This window comes from Canis lupus, chromosome 19 (genome assembly GCF_003254725.2).
Source record: "Canis lupus dingo isolate Sandy chromosome 19, ASM325472v2, whole genome shotgun sequence".
NCBI lineage: Eukaryota > Metazoa > Chordata > Mammalia > Carnivora > Canidae > Canis > Canis lupus.
The window spans coordinates 51,539,103-51,563,214 of NC_064261.1; the positions used below are offsets into that span (position 1 = coordinate 51,539,103).

General features: G+C 45.2%; 1 protein-coding gene across 1 annotated transcript in view; it reads left to right on the top strand.

Annotated features, from left to right (window-relative positions):
• The window catches only part of KIF5C (kinesin family member 5C), a 148,399-nt gene that overhangs the window by 98,195 nt on the left and 26,092 nt on the right, over positions 1-24,112 (top strand). Inside the window, exons 13-20 of the mRNA XM_025431833.3 lie at positions 3,771-3,839; positions 5,982-6,188; positions 8,542-8,688; positions 14,796-14,984; positions 18,563-18,680; positions 20,756-20,832; positions 21,870-21,979; positions 23,946-24,047. Of these exons, the coding sequence (XP_025287618.1) occupies positions 3,771-3,839; positions 5,982-6,188; positions 8,542-8,688; positions 14,796-14,984; positions 18,563-18,680; positions 20,756-20,832; positions 21,870-21,979; positions 23,946-24,047 (1,019 nt within the window). The remainder of the gene's footprint in view (positions 1-3,770; positions 3,840-5,981; positions 6,189-8,541; positions 8,689-14,795; positions 14,985-18,562; positions 18,681-20,755; positions 20,833-21,869; positions 21,980-23,945; positions 24,048-24,112) is intronic.

Here is a 24,112-nt window from a genome sequence, read left to right on the forward strand (position 1 = left end):
TGATGAGACAGTCACACCCTTAGAGCGGGGTTAAGTGCCCTTTAGGCACTTGACATACTGTTATCCTTCCATGTCTAACCAGATACGATTATGCAAAATCTCAAAGTAAGAAAAAAAGGAGATCAATAGTAAGGTAACAGTGGATGCAGTTTCTTGATTTCTCCGAAGAAACACTATTGTTTAAACCTACTACAGTTTCCTTTTTCATTTTAGAATTGATAGGTTCACTTTAGTAATCCCTAAAGAATTTCAGATGATGAATGATAACCTGGTTCTATACTTTGTTTTCTATGAAAGGACTCCTGCCATGGTTGGAATGGGGATCATTTGCTTTGGTAGCCTAAGGAGCTTTCAGTGATCCGAGAGAGACTTTAGAGTCTCGGATGCAGCTTCTGGAGTGTAGTGATGAGGACTGAGTCATGAGTGAGGGAAATGCCATGCTTGGGGGTGTCCAGTTGGTAGCTGGCGGAGCTGACCTTAGAGTCTCTGCCTCCTGATGACAAGCCTACGGCACTCCCTATGACGTCATTTTCCCAGAGCATTCACTTGGAAGACCCTCTAAAGCACACATTTCAGGGTTAGCGTTTGTGTTCCATCACAGGGGGTCTCTGAGATCTGAGAGAGCACTGACCAGCCTCAGCCACAGAGGGCACCGGTGCTGTGGTCTGACCTTAGTGACTCTCCCCTCGGGCTGCCTGGTGATGCGTTATCAGCTGTCATTCTTCCTTGTCCTCCTCTTAAAGGTTCTAGAAGGTTTTTCATGCTTCTGATGAGAGGTGGTTTGATAGTTTTGAGAATCTGCGAGTTGAGGCACGGCATCTTTATAGGTTATTGAGTGGTAGAGCTGAAAGTATCTAGGTCTAGATGAGAGGCTAGCCTGGGCGGGTCAGGGGGATGGGTTACATGACTTGGCTGGTTTATATCACCCGGAGGTGGCAGGGCTGGAATGAGGCTGTGTATCTTTTGGCTCCCAGTCCTGTGGTCATCTCGTTTGGGTCTTAGCCCTTTACACGAGGAGCTTGTCAACCCTCATGAGTCTAATTATAGAATGTGGTGGGAGAAAGACTATATGTGGTCTCCTCCCAGCTGTTCCCTCTGCCCCTCCGCGCTGTCTCTCCAAAGGTCTAAGGACAGGTACTGTCCAAGGCAGGACCGTGTGATGGAAAAACATACACTTTAGAGTCTGACGTGTGTCTTAATAGTGCTGAGGCTTGGACTGATGAATGGCCTACCCTGCTGGTGGTACTTTTCTCATCTGCCACATGGGGCTTGTATCTGGTTCCCCCCAAAAGTTGTAGCAGGGATAAAAGTTTCTGGGGGTGTAGCAGTTGCTCAGTAAATAGTAGTTTCTTTCTTTCTCTTCTGGGTTCTGTTTACTTATGGGAGAATGTCATCCTGTGTGGTATCCGCGGGGTGGTGGTGCAAAGGTGGGTTGCAAGCAGAGTTACAAGATGAGCAAGTTGGCGTTGGCACTGTTTCTTTTGTTTTCTCATCTCCTCCAATACTAGGATTCTATTGGAAATGTGTGAGAGGAATTAAGTGCAAGTAGAGATAGAAGTTGAACCTTATTTCACTGATTACCATCGCAACAAAACGTTTTTTATAATTAAAGGTGGCCCGTGACCAGTTGGCAACTCACCATTTCAGATATATGAACATTCAAGAACAAGAGTATTTTCTGAAAAGTGCTTTGGAATCTGTTATGTTGGACTAGACCTTAACAGTCAGCATCGGAGTGAGCTCGTTCTAAGGAATGCACTCGAGTGTATAGACGTAGCCTGTGCAGCACATTTTATTCTGGAGGTTTTGAAAAAATTTTCAGGATTATGATAGACTATGCTCATTCCTTGGAGAAGTCGCCTTCACAGAGGCTGAGTGTAGTCTTGGCAGTGTCTCTGGTACAAGTGATTCGTGGTCTTACAATGTAATCCCTGCTCCTCACATCCTTCCCAGATGGGCTGATGGCCCTGTCTCCTAACGGTACCTCAGAAATCACTGTACCTGCCTTGTCACCTGTCAGAGAGGAAGCCTGCGATCTTCAGGCTCCGAGTGAACACAGAAGAACAAAGGGCGGGCTTCACTGTTGTGCTTCTCTTCTGATTTCTGTCCCTTGTAGCCGTTGCTGATGTGTCCCAGGGGAAGGGATGGCAGCTCCCTGATGTTAAACTCCTCCAGTCTTTTATGTTAAGTTGTTTAATATTTATGTGCCAAGGAACATAAACACAAAATTGTTCCTGGTAACTGACGTTCTAAGTTTATAAAGTAGAAGAGGAAATATGCCCTACAGAGTAGTCTCCTAGTTGTGCAAGTACCATTTTTTTGGCAGTTTCACTCTGGTGTAATTTCCCTAATTCTCCTGCCAGAAATTGGATTTGGGGAGGAAAGTCATAAGTATTTTGTTGAACCATTAAAGGAACATTGGAGTGAAAAGTTCGGTAGAAACAAGGCTCCCTGAACAGAAAAATAAAGCCAAAAGGTGTCCTCCACAAAGGACAATGAGATACAGATCTTGTAATCCTGATTTTAGAATTTTCTTGCTCTATGGAAAGCGTCACACGGAGTCCGTCTGATTTAAATGTATGCGTAGACCCCACCAAATAGGCCAGAGAATATCCCATGGACAAGTGCGGTTCTACGCCCCAGGCCCTTGAGTTCACCCCTGAACACTGGAAAGGGCAGAGGGTGTGGCGCGTGGGTTTTTACAAGCTGCCCTGAGGACGCCTGGGTGGCACCTGGCACAGAGGGACCCAAGGATACGGAATCCGACTCTGCTTGGGGTTTAAAGCCCGGAAGGGTTGTCAAATGGGATTTTCCCTGTTTGTAAGGGAGGGATACATGTGAAGCCAAGTCGTTCTCAGCAGGCTAGGCGTCACATTTGCGTTTTGAATTCATGACAGTGTTTGTCGGGAAGGCTGAGCCTGCTCTGGTTAAAGGCTGTCCACCTGCCGCTCTGCCCGCACTGGGGGGACCTGGGGGCACCGCACTGGGGGAGCAGACGCGATTGCCCTGGGCGGCCGGGCGGCGGGAGGCGCGTAGCTCTGGCTTTGGCGCAGCAGCACCTAGTGGCAGCAAGTGAGAGCGAGGGAAGCACAGTGGAGAGGAGGTTTCCCACTTTTAACGATAGGCCGGAAAGGAAGCCCTCATGTTTCTGCCTCCCCCACTACCTTGAGTTTTTTTTTGTTGTTGCTGTTTTTTTCAAACTGGCAAGAAAATTAACTTCTAATCAAGAGGGAGAGCTGCTCATGCCCAAGATTAATTCTCTAGTGCATGTTTTCCAATCTCTCTAACTAAGAGATTTGAAGTGGAAATATTGGTCTCTCCTACCGATCATGTGGCAGCATTCCTGGTCATTGATGTGTTTGACGAGATTTGGAACATGAATATATTACAGTGCAGATGGTTAGAAGTTCACTGTCTTATTTTTTTTATTAGCGTCTTTGAACTGGGAGGCATAGCTCCAAAGTCCCTTTCAATTCCTAAACCCTAGCTCTCTGATTTCTGGATGAGCAGAAATTGAGTTGAATGTGCAGGCTATTCTATATCCCAGAAAACCCAGATGTTTCACCTGCTGAGAAAGGTGGGCACAGAGGTGTTTTAACCCAATCAAGATCCCAGAGCCAATCTCTCATCTATGGGGAAGCACCACCATTTCCCTCATCTTATTAGCAAGCTTACAGCTGGCATCCTGGTATCCCACTGTCGTCGGGAAGCCAGGATATCAAAAATGACATAACTAACCCCAAAACATTAAACATGATGTTTCGTTTCAGGATGATGAAATTAACCAGCAGAGCCAGCTGGCTGAAAAGCTAAAGCAACAGATGTTGGATCAGGACGAGGTAAAGAATGCAATAAATTTTTTTTATGAAGTTCTCTTATTAGTCTTTGTTGTTGATGTTTGTTCCAGAAATTTAATTTGCAAAGAATTTTTTCAAAAATCATTGAATCATGTGGACATTTCTTGGTAGATTTCCTTTCCTGTTAAAAGCTGATTTTAGAAAATAAATGTCTGATTTTGTAGAGCTCTGAGGTTTTGAGAGTGAGTAGCTGGTTGCTGCAGTGAGTCTTTGAAGTGCAGAGATAAAGGAGTTTGGTGCCTGGGCAAGGATGATTCTGATTCCACATACCCAGTGCCCAGCACTCCTCCTGTTGCTGGGTATTTTCTTTTTTTTTTTTTTTTCCAGCTTTGCAAATCAGCCAGCTCAGGTCTTTGATGCACACTGTGTTCTCATGCTATCTCGTAGGAAGTAAAAAAAAAATAAATAAAAACAAAAGTAGAGATGGAGGGGAGGGTGAAGCAAAGAGGAAGGGGCTCCAAGGGCTCAACTGGTATGTGTTTAACATAGTAAAAAGAGGCAAATTAAAAAAAAAAAAAAAAGGAGGCAAATTGTTTTCAGCCTTTCTGTGGATGGCATTCAGTCCTCCAGTGAACGTGCCAAGTATTTTACAAACAGGAACCTAAGTAAAGGTTAGATAGCCAATCTGTCACACATAGATGATTAGTGATTCTCCTGCTGAGGACCATCGAAATATTTTTTTTTCTCTTCTGTGCTTTAGTATGCTTTCTGCTTTGTTGTTAAAATGCTATGGATGGGATCATATGATACAATTCTAGCAGGTGGCTTGGGTTCATGTCCTCAGTCCCAGCCTTCCATAGACCTAATTCTCTTTATAGCCATTCCTTTCTCTTCCTTTTTTGTTTTCCTTTGTTGTTCCAGGGCAATGACCATACCTCCTGTGCAAACAATACCCTTGGTAGGGAGATCATCTATGCCTTTGCAATCAGATCAATCATTTTTAAATTGATTTTTGTCTTAACTAAAGTTGGGTCTTCCATCTGCTTGGTGTTCCCTGCCTTCTTCCTCCTATTCTATTCCTTTGCATTTCCAACTTGGTACAACTGTCTATGATAAACTTCCTTTTTCTTACAGTTAAAACTCAGTATTTTTTTTCTATTCTACCAAGGCAATATATGTTCTATATAAGAAAAATCAGAAAATATAATAGGCACAAAGATAATGAACACATCCGTAAGCCTAGTCATTCACTTTTAACTAATGTTAATGTTTGGGATATGTCCTTCTACACATTCATGATGAATATTAAGAAAAAATGTCAGTTGCCCTTTTTTACCGTTTCGGTTGACTCTGAAATCAACCTGTTTACAATGTGAAATAGCAGTAAGGTTAACGAGCCATACAAGAATTGTCATCATTGTCCTCAGAGATGACTCCCTTCATTGTTCCTTCTATGTTCAACATTTGGAATAGCCAGCCAGCTACAGAGTATGGTAATTTTTGATATGTGATCAATTCTTTAGTTAAGCCTATGCAGGTTTATTTTTTCCTTTTTTTTTTTTTAAGATTTTATTTATTCATGAGAGACACAGGCAGAGGGAGAAGCAGGCTCCCTGCAGGGAGCCTGGTGTCGGACTCGGTCCCAGGACTCCGGAGTCATGAGACGCTCAACCACTGAGCCACTCAGGTGCCCCAAGCCTATGCAGCTTTAAACTTAAAAAACACAACAAAAAAACTCTAGAAAGAAAAAGAAACAGATTTTTGAAGCCTCATGCTAATTTTTTTTTAAATATTATCTAGATATACAGTAGGGTTTCTAGTCATCCTCAGCATCCTATATCTGTTTTTTTCTGTTTTCTGTTTTTGGGTTTTTTTCTAGAGAGAGAGAGTGGGTGAGCAGGGGGAAGGGCAAAGGGATACAGACAATCTTAAGAGGCTCCACACCCAGTGCAGAGCCTGACTCGGGGCTCAGTCTCATGACCCTGAGATCATGACCTGAGCTGAAATTTATTTTTATTTTTTTTTTTTTTTTTTGAGCTGAAATTTAGAAGCAACGCTTAACTGACTGAGCCACCCAGGGGCCCTTCTCTATCTGTTTTTAAAATTACTTTATATTGAACAGTGCACAGCACAGAAACGCTTGAACATTATGTTTATCAGTTCCATGCCATCTCATTTCCTCAGCTTTTGGCTTCCACAAGAAGAGACTATGAGAAGATCCAGGAAGAGCTGACACGTCTCCAGATTGAGAATGAGGCAGCCAAAGATGAAGTGAAGGAAGTTCTCCAGGCCCTGGAAGAGCTGGCTGTCAATTACGACCAGAAGTCACAGGAAGTGGAGGACAAGACCAGAGCCAATGAGCAGCTGACAGATGAGCTGGCCCAGAAAACGGTTGGAATATTTGTGTCTAGGGGCTGGGACTTTTTGGTTGCTGTTCCTGTACGTATGTTGATGTCTGTTGACAGACACTGTATAGGAAGGCAGTTGGCAGAATGGTTTTTCAGCGTTAGAGGCATTCTCTGAAGTCTCCCAATAATTGCAATACTTCACGTAGGTGATTTTTGTGTGCTTATTCCATAACTGCATATTGTTTTATATCCAGGGGCCTATAACGTTAGCAGGGATGCCTTGCAAGTGGTCGAGAGAGTGCAGACTTTGGAGCCACAAAAATCCTAGTTAACATTTTGACTTTACAACTATTAGCCCTTAATTGAGACATTTAAACTCTGTGAATATTTATTCCCTTATCTGTAAAAATGGCATTAAGCATGCTCCTTTCAGTACATGAGAACTAGAGACAATTGACAGAAAGCACTTAGTGAAGGCCTGTGTATATGCTAGAATGCCAGGAAATATATCTCAAATATTATATTAACAAGTGAGACTGGGTGGTTGATAGAAGCTATGGATTTCACGTCTTGTTTACACCCTCCTGGGTAAACCCATCCCATCCCCACAACTTCTTGTCCTAGCCTAGGACTCATGGACTTGGTTTATTTGTTGTCCTGTTGTAAGCTGGTGCTTCAGTCTGCACATTTCCTGATTCTCACATTCTGCCGGTGAAAGAAGCTGCAGGTTCTGCACAGTGAGCTAGTGGCAGCAGGGCCAGTGAGCATTTTGGGAGGTGGCTGGGGGTGGGATGTTTCCATTTTGTCCCTTTCTACTTGGAAAATGGGTGGTGGGGAGCCGAGTGGCTGTAACCAGCTGCCCTTGGCACCTTGACCCAATGGCCTGGTATCATGGGATTGTGCCCAGCCTGCTTTGTGGAAAACATCCAGTCCTCCCAGGCAAGGAGTAGCAGATGGTGCAGGAAAGCTCTAATCTGCTGACCGTAGAGCTGATGGAAAATGCTCCTAACTCTGTATATTCAACTGCATTTTTAAATGGCTCCACAAGATGGGATCTACTGCTTCTGTTGGTTTAAAAAACAAAACGAAATAAGCAGTGGCAATGCCATAACAAAACTAAAAAGAAGCAGGAAAACAAACCAGAAGTCCCTTAGGACAAAGGAGGAGACTTAGATTTTCCTCTGCTGACTGTTTTCTACAGGCTTCTTTAATTAGTCCTTCATATTATTTGCATCTCAAAACAATGGGACATTTTCCATAATATAGTTCTTATTTTCTGCCAAGCCCAAGTATTACTAGACTGTTTTAGGGTACTATTTTTAGTGAGACCATTAAAAAGTGCTCTAGTATAATAGCTGCATATGGAAGACTTGCAGAAGCGTCTTTGCATTAACCTCCACAGCTCTGCAATTTAGGGAAATTATTTTCTTTGTTGGTCAAGTTAATATCAAGACACCAAAATATGGCTATTCTGTTGATGTTGAGTTCATTAAGTTAGTTAATTCTAAATATCTACCTTTTGGTAACAGACACGAGGGATGGAGAAAAGATGGGTTGTTGATGTTTGGCAGGAAAATGGAGCTCTATGTTAAGATGAAGACTCAGCTAATTTTGAGAAGAGACGAAGAGTGTTCAATTTGGGTTCACTGGGAAGATTAGAAAACTGTATTTTATTTTTTAAGAAATATTTTATTTATTTATTCTTCATTCATTCATTCATTCATTCATGAGAGACACACACAGAGAGAGAGAGAGAGAGAGAGAGAGAGGCAGAGACACACAGGCAGAGGGAGAAGCAGACTCCATGCAGGGAGCCCGATGCAGGACTCAATCCAGGAACCCTGGGATCATGCCCTGAGCCGAAAGCAGATGCTCAACTGCTAAGCCACCCAGGCGTCCCTAGAAAACTTTTTAGAAGTTGTTTTCTAAACTCATGAATATTTCTCGGGTCTTCCTGACCCATCTATTAGTATGAAGTCAGATGGGAATTTGGAAGTGGTCCAGGGAGCAGGTCTAAGGTCTATTTGGATGTGGTGGTGGGGATGCTTGCAGGTGTTTGGACCCTGGAGAATGAGGACTGAAACAGAACATCTCACGGGGAGGAGCATGGAATCACACATTATCAGCCTAAGAGCTCCTTTTCGACTATTTTAAATGAGATTTCACTGACTTGCAAATTGTCATGTGATACGTAGACATATCAGGCCAAGACAAATTCTCCTTTTTATCAAAGAAGGCAGTAAGGTACTGTAGTTTGACTTTAGAGGACTCTTTCATTGAAATCACATGAAATGATAAAAGAATTCCATCCTACCTTATGTTGTTGTTCTTTGCATTGCAGTGGGTATGAATTGATGGGCAGCTCTTTTAATTTGCTGTTAAAATGTGTTTTTCAGACGACATTGACAACCACACAGAGAGAACTGAGCCAGCTACAAGAGCTTAGCAACCACCAGAAAAAGAGGGCTACTGAGATTCTGAATTTGCTGTTGAAGGATCTGGGGGAGATAGGTGGAATTATCGGCACCAATGATGTGAAGACTGTAAGCCAGCCCCTCCCTTATCCCCCCTACCTGCTCTTATAATGGTGTGATCCTAAGCAAGCAGGGTCTGTGTTTTATTCTCTTGAGTATCCAATGCTTTGCGTGGTGCTTTGCACCTGCCATGTGCTCAGAATATTGGTATGAACAAACCAAGGGCTGATTGAATGGCTAAGCGAATGACTGGTTGGGTATGGTGGAGGAGAAGAAAATTACCTTTCGAATATAGGAAATGTCTTCAAATTTTGATAGGCCTTATTCAAATCGGGTTATTTCTCATACTTATATGCCAATGTCACAGGAGTTTGGAATTGTATAGGTTAAGCAACACTTCTAGTCTCAGAATTGTGTTCCTCCTTTTCTGTGAGAACCTAACAGAATAAAAATTCCCCAGACAATCAGTATGAATTAGGAAAGCTTTCAGCTGAAAGTAATAGGATTCTAACAGTGGCTTAAAAAATAAATCCACATTTAATTATTCACAATATGAGAATTTTGTGTAGAATTTGCTATTCAGGTTGTGATCTGTGTCACCTGGGAGTTTGTTGGAACTATAGATTCTTTGGGCCACCGCAGACCAGTCAAACTAGAATCTTCATTTTAACAAGATTGCCCGGGTCATTCTAACCTTATTAAAGTTGCAGAGGCAAATTTTGATCCAGTGTCCCAACAATGTCAAGGAATCGGGCCTTTTCTTTGTTTCCTTTCTAGTTTTGTTAGCTTGTTAGCTTTTCACATCTGTAGACTTTTGTCTCGTGCTAGCAAGATAGCTGCTAGAGCACCAACGATCATATCGTCACACAACCACATCCGAGGCAGGATGGACTGAAAAGGCAGCCAACTTTCAACTAAGAGGGAACCATATCTCCTAAGTCCCTGTAGATGTCCCTTATACCTTGTTAGCCAGAATTGGATCACATGGTCACCCCGAATTGCAAGAGAAATTGGGAAAGCAAAGAGAAGTAGTATTGCTATGATTGGCTTCAACCAACTGTGATTTATCCCCTGGAGTTGTACAGCCTGGTGCCACTGATAGCAAGGAAGGTAAGGGAGGGAGGAAGAATGGGGTGGTATGAAGTTGTCCATGTGCTAGGAATAGAGGGGTAAGAGAGCATGCATAATGCTATCAGCTAAGAACAAGGAACAGTTAGCCATGATATAGAAAGAGATATAGGATAAAGATTTTTTTTTTTTAAGATTTTATGTATTTGAGAGAGAAAGAGAGCATGTGAAAGAGAAAGAGAGCATGAGCAGAGGGAGAAGCAGATTCCCTTCTGAGCAGGGAACCCAATGTGGGGTTCGACCCCAGGGCCCTGAGATCATGACCTGGGCCGAAGGCAGACACTTAACAGCTGAGCCACCCAGGTGCCCCTGAGAGAGATAGTTTTAAAAATAGCTTTATAAGTGTATGGTCTGAAAAGTTTTGATGTATTATATCCTCATGAAACCATTACCATGGTAAGATAACATAAGATAACATATCCATCACTCCCAGAAGTGTATAGGACTGTTTCTAGTCTCTATTTTATTGATCTAATTGTTATACTAAAACCACAGTTGTGATTACTGTTACTTTACAATAATAATAATACAGCACCTTGTACAGAGTAGCCATGGGTACATGTGGTGGATTTTGGCAAGCCAAAGAATGGAAAGCTCAACTTCCACTTCACGAGCCCCTAAAATCAAAATCTTTGAGGTTAGCTTTTAAAGGCTGAGTTCTCCATCAGTCTGCTTTGTGAGAACACTCAGGCTTTAAGCTGGGATTGTTAAATACTAGGAAGGGCTACCCCCAATTCCTTCTGTTTATAGACATTTCTGGGAAACATAGAAATCTATTCTTAGATGATATCACAGATCTAGGTGTAGAGTATACGACCTCTTGTAAACCTAATCCTTCTTTCATAGAACCTCTATTGTAACTGAATATTTCATGAATCTTTGCGATTGAATCTAATTTTAGCACAGAATTCTCAGATACTATAAGATTAATCCTATTCAGCTCCAGTTTGGTGGCTTTGTGTTTGAGAGTTTAATTTTTAGAAGCATGCATTGGTGTGGAGCTGTAAACTTCTGAGATTCGGGTGATTAAGTGGCCCTTGCAGTATGAAGGTGGAGTTGATTTATGAGAAGTTGGCGCCTGCTTCTGATAACGATCAAGGAAGATATTTTTACGCTAAGTTCTAAAATAGAGCTGATGAGAAATGCTAATGAAATCAAGGAGTGTCTGGGTGCTTCGGCATTAAAAAAAGAGTCTTTACCTTTGGGAATCTGAAGTATGATTGAGATTATTTTTAAATACTTAGCTGGATGTTTTCAAGATATTTTTGGGTTCCAGACATTGGATGCCTTAGTTAATTTCATTGATAACTAGTTATTTTCATTGATAATTCTTACTCATAGAGAGCATATTCTTAATCATTCTGAAGAGTTTTTTTTTCTTGCAATTATGATTTAATCATTTGGGCAATGAGAGCTAAAGGTAGGGTTGTGTGACCTTGGGCAATTCACTATACTTCTCGTGCTTCATTTTCCTGATTTGTGCAATGACAAGATGAGCCCACATTATCTTGCAGGTTGTCAGCTCAGAAATCGCATGGGTTATACATATATTTCTTAGATCTACATTGTGAGTATAGAGTATTGGTTGTGAGTACTCAACTGATATAATTCTTTTATCTAAAATAATGATCCGAGTGGGGAGACCTTTGTGAGTGATCTTCCTTTTTCTTCCTAACACCCTGTTCAGTTCCCACACAGGGCCTCCTGGCTGTACCCTGGGATAAGGGGAAGAGATGCCCTCATTTCCAGAAAATAACAGGCCCAGACAGCAGGGAAACAGAAGAACCCATATTTCTCCAGCTCTGTCATGTCTCGAAACATTTTCAGAGCCCAGGCAATACTTTGTTTAGTCTGCAAAACAAGATGAGACCACCCAGTGATGAGATGAGCCTAGAGTTCACGTTCTCTGGGTTTATTAGTGAGCTTCCCCTTGCCTTTTTCCCTATGTCACCAGGCTTTCTTTATAGCAGAGATTTCCAGAAGCCTAGAATAGAAACTTGAGGTGGAGTAAATAAAATTGATTAGATTAGCGGCCAGATTTTCTTTCGACTTTGGGTCTGGGTGAGACGGAGGTGAGGAATTTCCAGCCGATGCGGGGCCCTGGGCCCCAGAAGCATCAGGGACCTTTCTGTGGCTGAGCCAGGGATGCAGATACACTGCTCCAGCTCCTGCGCCTGAAATCAATCCTTATCACCAACAGCTCCACTCCCATTAGCCTCTTTGATACAGCCTTGGGTCTTTGGTGGCCGGGGTCTCACCACCAGGAAGGCTTGCTTCTCCCGTTGCCCCTGCCCATCGGGCTCTTGGGAACAACCAGGATCATGCCTTAGCTCTGTACCACACTGACAAAGGAAACAGACGTTTCTGGACATTTGGGAAAAAAGGAAAAGAAAAGAAAGGACTTCTAGCATTCTGCTTAGATGTTAGAATGTGACTGGTCACCTCACTTACCTTTTACTTGGCTTAGAAATGGTACCTTGCACAGTAACTCCAGGCTCTAGAGACCCGGGGTGGGTGGGTGTGGGGTGACCGCTGTATAGACAGGGGCAGGTAGGGCAGGCAGCATCAGCATTCCCACGTGAAGGCAGCCTTTCCTCCTGGATTAGTCATCTCTCCTGGATCACACAGCCCAGTGTGTACTGTTAGAGTTATGGGGAGAGTTATAAATAACATTTTAGCAACAAACTCTTGAGTCTTCTTTCGAAATAACAATGTACTGACTGGGATTATTGAAAAATTTGAATTTATGTGTCTGAATATATGAACTCTTAAGTAGTTAGGACAAGACAACCCAGAACAAAATCAACAAAAAAACAACCTTATAGTAAAACCATTTGTTTGGAGTACTGTCCCCCCCCGCCCCACCCTCCCCCTCCACCCCGGCCCCAATCAGATTCACAATATCCTCTTAGACTTCCTAGGATAAGAGCAGGCTCCAGAAGTTATGGTTCTGGTTTGGAGGGAAAAAAGTCTAGCTTTCATTTTGGAGGAAGCCCACTGCTGTGTATACTATTGTACTCTTCCCCAGTGCGCATGGGACCTGGGCATGGAGTACGTGGTCCCATTGTCTGTCTTCCTTGTCTGAAGACAGAACTGGAGAGGAAGGGGCTGTTTGTTCCCTTCCCCAAATGCCCTATTGTTGGTTCAGAGGTGTTTTCCCACCAGGAGCTGGTGTAGGCTGTGAACCCCACATGAAAGAGATGGGTGTTCATTTACCTTTCTACAGAAGCTGGACAGATATATAGGACCTGTGTGGTGAGGCTAAAAGAATGAGCTTCTCCTCTCTCTTCCATGTTGGACCAGTCACAAAGGCAGAAGAACAAGACCTCACTGAAGGATTGGGGGCATTTCTCATCCCTTCTCCCCGTGCAGTTGGGTCCTATGAAGGAGCGTGATGAGAAATGGTGTTGGCAGGCCGATCATCCTCGGCAGTCAGAATTAGTGGTTCAGCAAGGCCCTCTGCTGAAATAGGATTGTAGGTTTTCTTGCTGTTAACATAGGTTCTGCTTTGTGTAGGTCTGACACTGGTGTCATTTTAACAGATACTGTTGTGGAATCCTAGGGGAAGGTTGACACCATGTTACAGGCACTCAGTGCGGGATCCTTCCTATTGGCTACCAGTTTTCAGGGTTGATACACGATTCCATACTCCTAGGTCTTAGATTTTTACAGGAAAAAAAATCATCCTATGATGAGTTAATGACAGCAATAATGACAAGAGTGGGCAGTTATAATTCGCTGTGGAACATTAAAACCTTATTTGGAATCATGGTCTTAGAACCGACCGAAGCTTCGTTTTGTGGGCTGGGTACTGGACAGCGCTCGTCCTTTCTCCTGAGGTGCTGGGACGCCCTCTGGTGTTTAAACAAAATACGCACAGTTATTTGCTCATCTGATTAATTGCCCTTCCAGAGCACGTTTGCATCTTGAGAGCCAATGGGTTTCTGTCCCAAGAATCTTGCTTCAGTTTTTGTTTTCAGCTGAGCTCTGAAACCCAGACACCAAATAGGAGATCATTCTGAAAGAGCGGCTTTCAGAGTCTTTGTAAAGGTGAAACCTCTTACCTGGTAAACTCTCAGGTAATTTTATTGATTTGAGAGAAAGTCAGGGGGAGGGCCAGAGAGAAAAGGAGGCGTCTCAGGCAGGTTCTGTGCTAAGCTCGGAGCCCGGTGTGGGGCTCCATCCCGCGAGCCTGATGTGATCTGAGCTGAAAACGGACAGTCGAGTCAGCCACTTAACGGGCTGCGCCACTGAGGTGCCCCACTCAGATAACCTTGAATAATATAAGCTAGAGCCTTGTCTCCTTGGAAGGGGCAAGCGCGTAGAGACAGGAAAATGCAGATTGGTAGTAAACGGAAAGTCATGTAGGAAGGCCTTCATCTAAAAGGACATTTGGTAATGGCAGATGCTTATTCACGAGATTTTTGTTGTTGTTTAACTGAAGACCATAGAAAATCCTTTTTATTCCAACCGTTGCTTATAGAAGCATATTCAAGACATTAGACTACTTCTCTCTCTGAATAGCAGACCATAGAGAACATGATTGAAATTGATTTGAGTACTCATAGGGACACAGAGTCACCTTTAGAAACAGTAGGCCTTGCCAAGCTATTCTAGAAATGTAAGGTATTAGACGTTGAATGGGATACCTCTTCAGAGTTCTCTCTTTTTAAAATCTTCAGCTATCTTTTCCTTCTGATGTCCTGTCTTTCATCCTAAAAATTAAGTGTAATGAAAAACCTGGATGGTGGAGAATTACATTTAGTAGATGATTTTATTTTATTTTATTTTATTTTATTTATTTATTTATTTTTTTTTAGTAGATGATTTTAGTTCACTCTTACCCAAGGTTTCAGAAAACTTGGGATATATTAATATACTGAATATATAGTAAATTTTAGCTATCATTTTCAGCTTGTGATCCTATGTTTAGGGATCCCTAATCAGAAATCCAAAGACATCTTGAGGATCCATAGAGAGATTTTAGGGTCCCCGTGAATCTCTGGAAGTTGTAAGCAATAGTTGAATGCACTCCTTCCTGTGCTCAGTTGGCAGATGTGAATGGAGTCATTGAGGAGGAATTCACCATGGCCCGCCTGTATATCAGCAAGATGAAGTCGGAGGTCAAATCCCTGGTGAACCGCAGCAAACAGCTGGAGAACGCCCAGATGGACTCCAACAGGAAGATGAATGCCAGTGAGCGGGAGCTAGCAGCCTGCCAGCTGCTCATCTCCCAGGTAGGTCACCCCTTCCGCCCTCGTTTCACTCCCTTGACCTCCTGAAATCTGCTTCCTCTGTGTTCTCGCTGGGGTCTGATGATGCATGATAGATAGGGTTAGGTGATGGACTTTGCCTTACGTTAACACTTACCCATGGCCTCCCCGGGCAATGACAGCCCAGGCTTATTCTTGAGGCTAGATCGTGTTGCACGAATTACAGGAATTACCTCCTTCAGGCCCTTTTTAAAGGATGTGTCTACATGTCTCTATATACAAATACGTAGGAAGGTAGGTAGGTAGGTAGAGATTACAAGGAATGGATGAGGTTGGGTGGAATCTAAAACTCCTATGGGCTAAGGCAACGTCCTTCACCTTTTAGTCTCTACCACGAGTTCAATTTCATCTGTGAAAACAGAAACTATTTGCTATTCCTGCTGTCATTACTAATAGTAGCAAGTGACATTTTATTGAGTGTTTACAATGCTCCATACGCTGCACTAAGCACCTCATGTGCATTATCTCACTTGATCTTTAAAAAAGTCCTGGTGGGCAGGTTTTATTATTATGCCTGTTTTTCAGACTCAGAAAGATTAAATATACCGTTCAAACTCATATAGCCAGCGAAAGGCAGATCTGGGACTCAAACCAAAGCATGTGTGAACACAAAGCCTTGAAGGGATTTTCAGGCTCCAGGGCACATTTCATCTGCTCAGTGAGTCTGCCCATTGAAAGGGCGTTTTCATTTTAGTAAGGTGGTTTCAGAAAACAGCGGCCTAGTTTCTGGTCTGCCACTGATACCTGAGCTTGGTGTTTGGGGTTTGAGGCTTCTGTGAGTATTGCAGTGCAGGCTGCTCTCTGCCTTACACCAGGCATTAAGACAGCTGAAATCATTTGCGGGAAACTAATAAGAGCATGGAACGGTGTATCAAATAATCCGAGAGACGGACAAAAACAGTCCGTCCTGGCATGCCTGTAAACACAGTAACGTGTCATCGCGGGCCCAGCTCGAGCCTCCGCGTCTCCCACCACAGTAATCTAAGACATGTAAGTCAACACATCAGGTTTCCGTTTCATAACCAACGTAACAGGCAAAAATATATTGGAAAGATGATTCAGTGTTGGTGTGTGATAGTGAAATTTATATACATTCTGAGAAAAGTATAATTTGGTCAGTCCTTTTGGAAAGCACCTTGGGGATCAAAAACCATAAAGATATAAGTACTTTGGTCCAGTAATTTCACTTACGGTAGTTTTCATTGGTTATGAAAATGCAAAGATTCTGTTTTGTATGTTGTCATTTCCTGATTAAAGTTTGAAAAAATTGGGGCAGCCTGGGTGGCTCAGCGGTTTAGTGCTGCCTTCAGCCCAGGGCGTGATCCTGAAGACCCGGGATCGAGTCCCGCATTAGGCTCCCTGCATGGAGCCTGCAGAGTCTCCCTCTGCCTGTGTCTCTGCCTCTCTGTGTGTGTCTCTCATGAACAAATAAAAAAAATCTTTAAAAAATATGAAAAAATTCTAAGGAAGATGTTGAGTGCAATATTACCTACATTATGATGAAATAAAATACCCAGATATCTATTGATAGGCTAATGACCTAGCGTTACATGGAGGAATGCTACGTAGCTCTTGCAAAAAGTTTACAAAGCATAGCCATTTGGGAAGTATGGTTATATAAAGGTAATATTTGTGCTGTGCCTTGCAACTTTATACAGTATGCATTCCTACAGATAAGATCAATATGGTTTATGGGTGGTTTGGTCAATTAAGGGTCAGCAGACTCTTGGTTTTTGGCTCAGGTCATGATCTCAGGGTTATGGGATTGAAGCCGGCATCTGCTGTGTGTTCACCGCAGGAGTCAGCTTATCCCTCTCCCTCTCCTCTCCCCAATCCCAAACAAATACATAAGATCTTAAAAAAAAAAAAAAATAAGAGTTGTTTATGGGTGAGATCTATACCACTTCTTTTTGGATTTGCTTTATTACTTGACATTTTTATAATTAAAAAAATTGGAGGAAATGATAAACTACTAGGGCACAGTACATAGGCCTCACGTCTGATATCCCCGTGACCTGTTGTACTAGTAACATGTGCTTTTGAATAGTCCTGTCCCTAATATTTGGAGACCAAGGCAAGAGTACAAACAGACCAGTCTGCACCACTGTCTCCTCTTTCCACCTAGACGCACCAGCCTCCACGTCTACGTCCCTTCTGCACTTTGTGTGAACTGATGGAACTGTGTAGCTATCAACTCTATTCTGTGTAAATTGATGACAGAGGCTACAGTGCCAGCCCTGGGGTGGTTGGAGTAGGGAGTTATGGGGTTTCCAGTACTCAGAGTGTGGTCTGGAAGACCAGATGTGGACATGGGCTCCGTGTGGCATGCCCGGTTGGCTCACACGCTCTTTGCTCAGTGGAGCGAGTGCAGCCAGAGGACGGGGCCCCAGTGGGGTGTCCAGAGAGTGGGGCCTGGGACTGAGGCCCCAGTTGCCCAGGTCTGAGAGTGACATGGACTTTGGGTACATGAGGTCAGAGTCAAGAATATCAGAATGTTTAGGGGCTAAAGGATAGCTGCTTTCTGCGTTAGCAAACAGCTTTCCGCTTTGTATTCTGTTACAGTTTATACAGAGTCAAATATTTAATCATTTCCTGGGATTCAAAAGTAAGACAAATCTTGGCTCGTTATTTTCTGACATGACCTAAGGAATCTGACAAAATATTTCCAGCTAAAATGCTATTATTTTCTTCGTTTACACTCATCCTTTTCATCAAAAGCTGTGCTTATGACATGACTTCTCCAACTGAGTCCCATTTCCCAGAGGTTATTTCATTAGATTAGAGCTCAGTCTCCAGGGTTTTCTTGCCTTAATACGAACGTTGTAGATCTTGAGCGGGGGAGTGTCTACATATTTCCATCTGCTTAGAAGGGCCCAGTGTCTTTATTCAGCCAACAAGCTCCCATTCATTCATTGGTTCCATTAATATTTATTAAGCATCGACTCCATACTCTCATGGAGCTGACAAGTGAAAAGAAGTAGATAAGTGATGTAGGAGCTGCGTGCTGTAAGGAAGTGTTAGGACCTGAGTGCCTAGGACTCTGGGTGGGTTGGGGGGAGCACTTCCTAGGGAGAGGAAAGTGTGAAACGCAAGGCCCTGAGGCACAGGAATTGATGTGTTTAAGAGACAGAAAAAGAAAAGACACGATATTTGAGTTCCAAAGCCAGACTCCGGAGGTGCCGGTTCAAAGAATGAAGCCTCTGCCCTGGAACATTTTCTCAGTCTTTTCTCTCCAGAACACTGTTTTCTAGGAGGAGAAAAGCCAGCTTGGGCTTTGGCATCTCACCTAAGCAGATGGAGAGGGGACGGGTCGGTGAGGACTAAAGCAGAGGAGCACAGGAAGGAAACAGAGGACCGTGTTAGTCTGTGATCATAGGGCCCAAGGCAGGGGGAGAATTATGTACCATTTGGGAGCTTGGACCCCCAAAAAAGGGCCCAGAACTCCCCTATTGCATTTTCACATCAGACGGTCCCGGGCAAGCCAGGATGGCCATTGCTGGTCACTCACGCCTCCTTTTTATTATCTATTTGCTTATTTAAAGCATGAAGCCAAGATCAAATCCCTGACAGACTACATGCAGAACATGGAACAGAAGAGGAGGCAGCTGGAAGAGTCCCAAGACTCGCTCAGTGAAGAGCTGGCCAAGCTCCGGGCCCAAGGTAAATAATAGAACTTTGCAGGTGTGGAGCTCTTGGCCTGTATCAGATACTCTCTAGTTGGCTGAACTCATGATGTTTAGTTCTGCTCAATCACAGCATTTCTAGATCTGCTGAAAACAATGGAATACTTGCGGGGAGGAAAAAAAGAACCATTTAGAAGTTTGCCCCCATCCAATATCTGCTCCTCTTCCCGTTTCCTTGGTCCACCCTGCTGCCCGATTCAGCAGCTTCTCTCTCTCCTCCACCTCCTGCCTCCGGTCTGTTACCACGACCTGCCCATTTGACCTGTCAGATGCGTGTCTGCTTCTGCTCATCCCCGCCTTTATTTTCACTATCCTTAATCCTAATTAAGACTTGAGGCTACATCCACCTACAGAGGGTCTCACTCCATCTGTTCCAGGCCGGCCGCTGTGCCGCATCCCAAGGAACTGTTCTAAAATCACATTCAATCTTGTGCCCAACCCCATGCCTCCGACCCTTCCTTGGTGTCCCACTGCTCTTCACAGAGTCTGAGTTTCTCCCAATGGCTACGTGAACCCTCCACCCTTAGAACCAGCTCTTCCCTTGGCCAGGCAGCCTCCTGATACCCTCTGCTTAGGGAAGTGCCTGACACATAGGAATCACGCAATACATATGAAGAAATAAAAAATTTCAAGAGAGGTAACTAGAAACGCAGAAACCAGAACAGGATTAAGGGACATACACGTTGTGGTGAAATAGAGCACACGTGCCATGTACCTGAGTTGCAATGAAAATTGTTAGAGCCCTTTGGAAGGCATTTTGAAAATAAATAGTAGTAATCATAACACTTTCCATGCCTGTTGATCCTCAAATCTCAAATATTCATTGCGGACTTCCTTGTATGGGAGGGAGGGGCAGAAAAGGAAGCCACCTGAAAGTCCCAACAGGTGAACGAGCTATGGGACATTGCTTAACAGGACACGTGTTTTGTATGGGAGGCGAGGTATGTGGAGGCCGTGTAGCCATGCTTACAACGCAGCCTTAGATTAAAGGTCGTAACGTGTAATCTCATCTTTACTGTGGTTATAGCATTCAGGGATCAATGGTTACTCGTGTTCCAAGAATGAAGATGGTTTTCATAGGGTAGTAGGTTGGTGGCGACGCTCCTCTTTTTTATTTCCTTTATTGTTAATATAGATACTTGCTCAGTAAACATTGTGTTCCAAATGCCAAGGCAAATCTAAAAAGATAGAGGACATCCTCCCTCCCGCTATGACCTTGTCACGTTTTCTTTATGGGATAACGGATGAATGTTAGAGATAGGATGCTCCCCTTAAGACCTGACGTGGAAAAGAACTTTTCTGTCTCATAAATGGCGTCTGTGGTGGAGCCACTGAAATAAAGTGACTAGATCGAAAGCGTAGTGACTTGAATGACACTGTTCTACACCGTTGTGCAGCCCCCCTCGCAGCCCTGCCCGCTGCTTGCTCGGTGCCCTCAGCCACTGCCCCTGACCAAGAACAGGCCGGGACGGACTCCCCCTGCAGGGGTGCCTCGAACACGGGGCCCTCCTGTTTAATCTGGGGTGTGTTATTTTATATTCCTGTTTTCTTTGTTCTGATCCTTAGATTGCATTTTCCTGCTCCAGATTCTTAGAGAATAAACAGCTTACCCACGGGAGGTACATTAGTTCTTTCTGGAACTCTGAAGAGTGGCGTGCAGCCAAATGCCACTAACCTTCACAGAGTGCTTTATAACCCACAGAACGGTTGAGGTGCACTGCCCCGGGGCTTGCTCACTGAGGCCGGGTGTGAGGTCATACGCAGCCTGGTCAGTTCTGACCCCGAGTGGCCCCCGCCCAAGTCAGCCTCTGCCCCCTCCAGGCGCCCTTCCCTCCCGCTGGCGTGGGAGGCCTCCTTCAGCCAAAGGTCTCCCTTGGGAGGCCCATCCTAGGATAGCGTGGTTGTAATTGGTGATATGTGAGCGCATGTTTCACTCCATGGCCATCCCTTTTTTTTTTGTCTTTTATCGTTTAAAAAAAATTTTTTTTTCTTTACTTTTGGATGTGAGTCCTGCCAGTTAGATCTTAACTCATCATTTAAAATCCAAAACAGAAAAGATGCACGAAGTCAGCTTCCAGGATAAGGAGAAGGAACATCTGACGCGGCTGCAGGACGCAGAGGAAATGAAGGTGTGTGCGCCGCCCCTTCCCCGGCGCCCAGCGTGCGTTTGGACTGCGTTTTCTGATTCTAGGAAAATCTGTCTCCTTCAGAGATGCGTGTGGCCGTGCAGGAGGGAGGGGTGGGGGGAGCGGTGCCAGGCAGTGTGGCCTGGCATAGGACTCAGATGAAGACGGACGTGTCCAGAACCCGGAGAGGTCCGTAGCCAATAGTCTGTTGCATTCACACGTGCTTCTTCCCTGCTCCTGGGGGAGACGGAGAGAGCAGCCCCTCCGCTCGCTGCAGGGGCCACAGCACTGAGGTGCTCTCCTCAGGAAGTGGCGGCCCTTCCTTTGAGTCAAAGAACCACCCCTCCCGCCCTCGTTGCCCTTATTAAAGAAGCACTCCAGATTTGAATTTCCATTTTACACTGAGATCTTTATTTTTGGTCACATTTAACGTAATCAAGGAGAATGTAGGAAAAATGATTGGGAAATAAGATATTTAGGTGAATTAAATGAGATAGGAGAAGACGTAAAATCGTGATTCATTTTGGGCCAACCGCAGGTCCTTTGGGGTGTAAGCCCATAGTTGAAACAGTGCCCGTGGCCTGATCCTGCTCCAGCCCGACTTTGCTGGGTCCTTCGCCTGGTTTCACATCGCTTTGGCACAAAGGTCTCCTTTGCACATCATCATAATCTGTGCAGGGGCCAGGGCAGGGACGGTTCAGTTTCACGGGTGCGTACGTGTGGGTTACGTGGCTTGCCTGAGGTCACCTGCCCTCTGACTGACCTGGCTGGAGGCCATGTAGCTCAGGTGAGCCGTAGAAAGTCACAGGAAAGCTTTTCATTTAATGAACGGACTGATCTGCTCCTGGGGCCCTCTGGGTGTAATCACAGATTTGGGGGGTTTGTTGTGCCAGTAAAGCAGCGCGGGTCCTGGGGGCCCCAGGTCGGGGATTTGACAGCCAAGGGACGTAGGGTAGGAGGTAGAAGCCATCCAGGGCCTGTCACAGTGTGGGCCGTGAGCCAACGAGTGGATGACACATTTCTCTTGGCCTGGCTTGCAGAAGGCGCTGGAGCAGCAGATGGAGAGCCACCGGGAAGCTCACCAGAAGCAGCTGTCCAGGCTTCGGGACGAAATCGAGGAGAAGCAGAAAATCATCGATGAGATTCGGGAGTGAGTCGGCCCAGAGCTCTCGGACACGGGGGCGTGGGTGTGGCTCTTGGGCCGGCCGGGAAGGACGCGGCGTCGGGCCCAGGTCCGCTCCCCGTGGCCCGTGGGCTTTGCGCTCTGCCCTGCGCTGCAGCGGGCTAGACATGCGGCTGCCGACGTCTGTTCTCCCGTCTGGAGCTGAGCCTCGGGGGCTCTGGTGGGGCAGGTGGCAGGCGGGTGCAGCCGCCCGTCCTGGTGCCCCCAGGGCCAGGGTCATGTTGGTGTCTCAGTTGGGTACACACGTGCCCTTGTCGGTGGAGGTACAGTCTGTGTGAAACCATATATAAAAAACCCTTAGGTTGGTCCTGGCTCAGGTCCTGACAGGCTAATACTCCAGAGAAAGACCGTCAGCTCCTGCTGCCTCCTCACCCAGCCTATAAATGCTCCCTGCACAACCCCGAGCCCCTGGTCACGTGGGCACACTTCTTAGGGGCGTGTGTCTGTGCTCGTGGACCCGTGGCATTCGCCAGGACGGGGTCTTCGCAGCTTGTCCCAGGTGTCAGCCCCTCGGAGCCATTCTCCTGTCCTGGCGTGGCCACTGAAGAACCCCTGCCCCGTAATGATCCCTTCCCGCCTTCTATCGTACCATCCTGCCCCTCTGTCAGAATAAGCCAGCAAGCTGGAAAGTGCCTTCAGGGTCCTCTCCTTGAGGTTTCTTACATTTTTTGCACCGTGACTCCCTCGGCAGTCTTTGAACCCCTTTGCAGAATAATGTTTTTCAGTGCCCCAGATAAAAAGATGAGGGAAAGCAAAGGAAACCAGTTCTGTTGAAATCCAGCTCCAGCCCCTGACACGCCACCCACAGGATGTAGACTAAAGGCTCCCCCCGTCCCCCTTTCTGTAGATGAGGAGCCGGACCTCTGCATGGGAAGCAAGGCAAGGTGAAATGAGGTGAAATTAGGGTCACACCGCTAAGTAGGAATCAAACCGGAGTTCGAGTTTAATTCTCCAGGCTACTGATCCAAACCTCTCATCAGTGCGCGCAAGCCGCTCGCACAGCACGTTTGCATTTAGAGAGAGGAGGATGGTAAGAAGCAGAATGTAAACGCCGTGATCCGGCTCGTGCGCGCTGTCTACCTAAGGCAAGCCCGTCTCGTCTTTCCCTCCTCTTTTTGGACCGCCCCGTGCTGTCCCTCAGCTTGGCCTTACCCCTTCACGCGTGTCCTGCGTTCTTTATTCTCATGAATCACCTTCCACGCGAGGGAGGGCTGGTGAATGAGTCGGTAGGTAGAGACGTTTCCTTGGCCTGGGCCGTTCAAACGCACTCAGGGTTCTCCTTCTGAGAGTGTAGAGTCTGTTCCTTTACGGATGCCCGGGCATGGCCCTAAAAGGGTTTTAGAAATTCCACGTGCAAATGTTGACCAAGCGCCCCCAACCGGATGGCAGGTTTCTCTTGTGTGCAGCACACCCTGGGCTTTCTCTGTATTTCCTCTCTCCACACCCCCTCGTTGCAGCAGACTTCACGCAGCGCTGCTTGTGTCAGCCAGGAATTTGGACTTAGGAGATGTTTTCAGATCATCGTACAAGAGAGGAAGGGAAGGTTGAAATGGCAAAATGAGGTTTCCCGAGTGGGTACATGCCATCTGTAGGGCAGACAGAGCCGAACTGTTCTGACTATCCTCTCTTTCTCTGTTTTAAAATATCAGCCCTTTCCCTATCTCATTATTTCTCCCCCAAAGCTCTTGCACAAGCCAACTATAAATATGTTCTCAAAGCCTGATGTTTCATGCCTCTGAGATGTTCTCAGAAATTAGTTTTCACTTGGGCGGGGAGGAAGCTGTGAGGTTGTTCTGTGATCCCTCAGAATCCTCCAGAATTGCCGCCTTTATTGCACAGAACTAATGGGGTTGGAACAGCCCCGTGTCTTTGGTGGGTGCCTCGGAATTTCAGACTCATGGGGAATGTATTGCTTTTTTCCCCTCAATTTCAGTTTGAATCAGAAACTGCAACTGGAACAGGAGAAGCTCAGTTCTGATTATAACAAGCTGAAAGTAGAAGACCAAGAGAGAGAAATGAAACTGGAAAAGCTCTTGTGAGTGCACTTGAAATACTTCCTCTGTTTTCTCTCCTCCCCGCGGAGTCTACTTCTGTGATCCC